The following is a 6,000-nucleotide window of genomic DNA, read 5'->3' on the forward strand; positions in this document are numbered from 1 at the left end:
GGTGAGCTGGGTTGGGATGGGGGTAATGGCAAGAAGGATAAGTAGAAAGATTTAAGATATGTTTTAGAGGTAGATTTGCTGATAATGTGGTTGCTGAAGTGAAGTAAAAAGAAGAAAATATAACTCCCACATTTAAGAACTAAATCCACATTCTATACATGTAAAACTCAATACAATTTTAAAAACATATTTATACAACACACTGTATAAATCTTATAGCAAGTTTGTATAGAAATTTCCACTTTCTTCTTTTTTTATTTTTTTGAGACAGAGTCTCGCTCCATCGCCAGGGCTGGAGTGCAATGGAGCGTTCTCAGCTCACTGCAACCTCCTCCTCCTGGGTTCAAGAGATTCTCCTGCCTCAGCTTCCCGAGTAGCTGGGACTACAGGCACATGCCACCATGCCCGGCTAATTTTTGTATTTTTTAGTAGAGATGGAGTTTTGCCATGTTGGCCAGGCTGGTCTCAAACTCCTGACCTCAAGTGATCTGCCCACCTTGGCCTCCCAAAGTGCTGGGATAACTTGAGCCACCTCGCCTGGCCTCCACTTTCTTACTAAAGAATTGGTAATCATCTTTACGCAGCACGGTAAAGGAATAGTCTCTGGATAATTTTCTGTGTCTCCCACATTATTATTCTTATTCCTAATAAGAATAATAAATAATGATGACAAATAAATAAATATCAAAAAGGTAAAAAAGACTTAAAATTTTTTTTAAATGATGACGATGTAGTATAATCAGATTGTGGGAACTTACTGCTTAATGAACAATGAACCAATTATACATGTTAAGATGTTAACTAAACCAATTATACACACTAATTAACATGTTAACTGAACCAATTACACATGTTACTTAACATGTATAATTAACTTGGTTATGTACCTAGTTAATTCCTAGGTACCAGACAATATTCTAAAATGCACATATCCTGTGAAGTATTATGCAGTTTTTGAGTCACAGCATCTTTTGCACCCAGAAATGGTTATCTAATGCAACAGCTCTGGGCCTCTATCTTTAATAAACCCTCAACTGGGTTTATTAAAAGGTTCTCTCTTTTTGGCATGTTTGCACATCCTGATTGGTCAGTATCATTTGCAAAAAACGGAAACTTACACAGAATCACAACACCATTTACCATCCCAACAGCAGTTTGAGAAGTTACTGCTTAAAGCACAATAAACCAATTATACATGTACAAAACTACAGTAATATGAAACAAGATGGCATGTTCATGCATCACTGTCGCTGGAACACAGTATGTAAGGTAGAGTAGCAGGTGGTTATGCTAGAAAAGCAGGAGCCAGGTCACAGAACAATGCTTGGACTTTATCCTGTGGACAGAAATATTATCAAAGGTTTTAAAAAGTGAAATAATGTTAGATTCCTCTGGCAGCAGGGTGAAAACTGGATTTGACTTGGTTGATAAAGCAGGAAAACCTGTCAGAAAGAATGGACATTTATGAGGTAAACATCTAGGTAACGTCTAAAAGATGTGGTCACTGAATGTGGAACCTGTAAGAAAGGAAATAGCCAAGGATAATTCTTAAGTTTTAATTTGACTGCTTGAATAATTGGTGATGTCTCAATTGAGGAAAAAAATACAGAAAATGAGTCTGAAAAACTCAGACCCATCAATCTCTAAAATCCCTTTTTTTCCCCCACTATATCTCATTTTATAGATTAAAAAAACCTCAGATCAACAGACATTAAATACCCTAGAGTAGGCACCAGAACTTACGTCTCCTGCTGTTTAGTATGGAACTTATCCCGTTAAAAACAACAATTTTTACGTCTTCATCATTTTTACTTCGTATATTTTATGAACACATGAACTAAAATCAGATTTTAAAACTGGGGAATTTCTCTTCTGTATAATAACACACTAACAATTAGGGAAGTACTTTTATAAAATAAGTTTAAATACTCACTTCAAATTCTTTTACAAAATAACGAGTTTCACCTTGAATAACTGGTCTGTGATCCAAAAGCCTTGAATGAATTTCTCCAAGATCTATAAAGATAAAATGAAATTCAGGGTTAATCCATGCTAAATGCCATAATCTCTAGCTTGTTTTACTCTCTCCCTTCCCCACCAAGAGATGAAGGTTAAAATCCAGTTTAGACTATGGACTAAGAGGAAATCTCATCCACTGCCAGTGGATGTGTACACTGATACAACTACTTTTGAGAACAATCCTTCAGTATCCAATAAAGTTGCAGACATGTATACCTAGCATTTTCATGCCTAGGTATGTAGCCTAGAAAACTCTTGCACAAATGAATAAGGCCATTTATATATATTTATTACAGCATAGGTGTAATATCGAAAGAAAAAATGCAAAACACCTTAACCATACTCATACAATGGAATTCTGTGAATCACCAAGTAAAAATAAATACATCAGAGTTACACTTATCAACATAAACATAAAAAATAACACATATTTTATAATAAATATAATAAAAAAGCAAGTTTCAGAAGGATTAAAGCAATTTACATAAAACTTTAAAATATTCAAAATATTTCCTTTTGGGATATAGATAGAAGCAACAAAACTATAAAGAAATGCACAAGAATAATAAACACCAAATTCTGGATAGTGGCTACCTTGAGAGGAGGGAGGGGAACTAGTGCAATTAGAGCAAGACACAGTGGGGCTTTTAGTAATTTATTTATTAAGGTGGGTGGTGAATGTTCATTGTAAGTCTCTTTATCATAAGTCTGAAAAAGTCATTAAGAAAAGAAGGTCTGAATTTAAGTCTTTTGGTGAGTCAGTTTATTCTTCTTAGTTACAACTATGTAGTTTAAAATGTAAATCTCAAAATTCCTTGAGAAATTAAATCTAAGACAATGTATTATTCATATTCATTCACTGGCAATGTTCCCCAAATTTTTCATTTTTGCAGACATACGATGGGCAGGTTTCAATTCTCTATTTTAATGAATTTTATTAGGACATATCTTCTTAAGCATGTCAAGTAGAAAAAATACGAATACAAGCACTGTATATATCTGGTATATATAAAGGACTACAACTCAACTGTCAAAGACTTTCACGCAGCAAACAGCGTTGTGAGCTTTAGGAGTCAAACCTAATGCAGATTCTGTGGGAATCTAGGTTGTAACCTTCTCCCAGCTCAAAGCACACAGAACACATGGACATTTCTGAATGTGAATGGTTCTTTACGGTGCTATAGAGCGCTTTCATAAGTGTATCTCACTTACTCCTCGCACGACCAGGAACAGATCGGGTAGGAGAGTGAGTAAAGCCAGTGACCCGAAATCACTCAACTCCTAAACGACTGCCTCCCGCCTCCCAGGTCCAATAACCTTTCCACTACACGTCCGTCGCGACGCTGCCCAAAGGCTCTGCGCCCAGGGGTCCTGAGCTTGCGGAATGGACGGGGGCGGGCCTGATGGCTCAGGCTGCGACAGAGGAAAGCGGGGAAACACGAGGAGTTGGGCTGGTTGGTTGTGGCGGGACGCATTTGGCGCGGGGAAAAAGGCAGGGACCGATCACGACTCCCCCACCCGCACAAACGCACGCGCGCCAGCCCGGGAGCCGGGGGTCGGCCCGGGTCAGAGGGCGCCGCTTGGGAGATGAGGCTGTGCTGGGATCCACCAGGAACTATAGCCCTGACACTCCGTACCCTTGATAATGAGGTGCGCTGAGCCCGCAGTCCCTAGGGAGTCCCTCTTCTTGCTGCCACCGCCCGGGGCGGCCTCACAACCCACAGGGGTCTCTGCCCCTCCGCCACTCATCCCGACCAGTTCCGCCCACCCGCGGCCGCGCTGCGCCTGCGCAAACCCGGCCGCCCTCTTACAAGGCGCGCCCGGGTTTTTTTTTTTTTGGCGTCATTACAGGGCGCCGGAGAAATTTAATCTACCCAGCTGGCGGTTCCGGAAAGGCGCCTGCCGTGTAGTCAGGGTGTGAACTGAAACAAGCTCTTGCCGCCATGCTGGATCAGGGCGGATGCTGCTAGACTAGGAAGGTGCTTGAACTTTGGAGCTAAACTCAGAGTCCTGGTTGTTTGGCTCAAGGCTGGTGCATTACAGTACAGTTGTCCTCCCATATCTGCTGAGAATACATTCCAAGACCCCCAGTAGATTCCTGAAACTGCATATAGTACTGAACCATGTATATACTATGTTTTTTCCTGTATATACATATGATAAAGTTTATAAATTAGGCACAGTACGAGATGAACAATTAGAACAATTTAATAAAAGTTATGTGAATGTAGTCTCTCTCACAAAATATCTTATTGTACCGTCCTGCAGGTAATGAAACCACAGAAAGTGAGACCTCAGATAAGGTGGGACTACTGTATAGCAAAGCCAATCAGCTGGGGGCTGTTTCCCTACTATGCCATGAGTGTGGCAGACTATTCCTGCCTTTCTTTTTAGACACCTGTTTCCTAGAATGCTTTTCTTGCTCCCTCTGACTGTTCAAGTCAGTAAACTTATGCTGTATAATAAAGAATTTGACCGGACTTTGACTCTGGTTCCTGGGAGGTACCCTCAATCCTTGGAATTTCCCAAGTGATAGAAGGGTCTTTGTTATTCATGGTGGGCCTCTGGGAATACACCTGAGTTTATGCTAATGAGATGACTCATGGAGGGCCCAAGATGATTTCAGAATGGAGGCTGGCCACACCAGAAGGGCGGGCCAACCATGAGGGCTTAGGCTTTGAGCCACATAAGCAGGCCCACCTCTGGGGAGCAGATTGGGGCTGGAGACTGAGTTCAGCCATGTGGCCAATGATTTAACCAGCTTATGCCTACATAATGGAACCCCAGTGAGTACTCTGGACATGGAAGCTCAGGTGAGCTTACTGGTCGATAATCATTCATCAGAGTGTCAGGAGGGGGAAGCGTTCTTGAGGACACGTAAGCTTCTATTTGGGAAATCCCCACATCTCACCCTATGCATCTCTTCATTTGGCTGATCCTGATATGTGTCGTTCATAATAAAACTGTAATAGTAAGGAAAGCACTTTCTTGAGTTCTATGAGTCATTCTGTGAAACCTGAGGGAGTAAAGCGAATAGCAATGAAACATCATGTATAGAGAGAAGCTGCATGGGTGAGAACTGAGGCACCCTAGCAGACAGTGCTCAGGCCCTGGGCATGTGACAGAGACAGCTGGTCAGAAGTGCAGGTGGCCTGGGAACCCCAAAGCTTGTGGCAGGTGTCTGAAGGGGAGTCTTGAGGAGGACCATGCTTTGACCTCTGAAGTCTGTGCTAACTTTGGATAGCACTGCAGTTTAACAAACACTTACATGGCACTTACTACATGCCAGGTAACACTGTAAGTGGTCTACAAATATGCATTCATTTAATCCTCATGGCCGGCCTTTGAAGTAGTTATTATTATTGTCCTCATTTTACAGATGAGGAGGCTGAGGCACAGAGAGGTTAAATGACTGCCTGACTTGTATGTGGCAGAAACAACTGCCTCTGTGTATGTGTTTAAGCATAGGTGGTGGGTGAAGAGAGAGTGGGGAAGGGAGATTTGGAGAGAAGGGAGAGAGAAGCTATATTAACTTTAACAGGCCACATGGGCTTTTCATTTTTTCATTCAAAAACATTCAACAAATATGTTATTGAGCAGCTGCTATGTGCCCAGCATAGTGCTAGGAGCTAAGATACAGTGGTGAACAAGACTAATGCAGCCTTTTCCTTTCCTCATGCAGCCTGCAGGGGAGCCAACACTGAATAAGTACACAATTACTTTTCTGCAAGTCTGTTGCTTGTAGCCTGTGAATATGTATTCTAGCTATTTGATTATACACTATTAAGTTGTATTGTTCTCTGGGATGGTGAGGTCCAGCATATGCCTCTGTTCTCTCTCCACTTTTATATAAATCTTTACACTGCAGCTCAGACAGCTGAGAGACTGAGAAGCAACATTGGCAGTGCCATTTTGCCTGGCACATTCAGCTGCTATGAGTGTGTCCTTGGTCTTTGACCCATGAAATCTCAAGAGTTTTGA

General features: G+C 41.5%; 1 protein-coding gene across 1 annotated transcript in view; it reads right to left on the minus strand.

The window, feature by feature from the left end:
• BLOC1S5 (biogenesis of lysosomal organelles complex 1 subunit 5) overlaps positions 1-3,816 on the minus strand; it is a 45,494-nt gene extending 41,678 nt beyond the window's left edge. The window contains exons 1-2 of the mRNA XM_054490861.2: positions 3,657-3,816; positions 1,934-2,016 (exon numbers count right to left, since the gene is read on the minus strand). Coding sequence (XP_054346836.2) covers positions 1,934-2,016; positions 3,657-3,768 — 195 coding nt within the window. The 5' untranslated portion in view covers positions 3,769-3,816. The remainder of the gene's footprint in view (positions 1-1,933; positions 2,017-3,656) is intronic.
• Between the last annotated feature and the right edge of the window lie 2,184 nt (positions 3,817-6,000).

Source organism: Pongo pygmaeus, chromosome 5 (assembly GCF_028885625.2).
Source record: "Pongo pygmaeus isolate AG05252 chromosome 5, NHGRI_mPonPyg2-v2.0_pri, whole genome shotgun sequence".
NCBI lineage: Eukaryota > Metazoa > Chordata > Mammalia > Primates > Hominidae > Pongo > Pongo pygmaeus.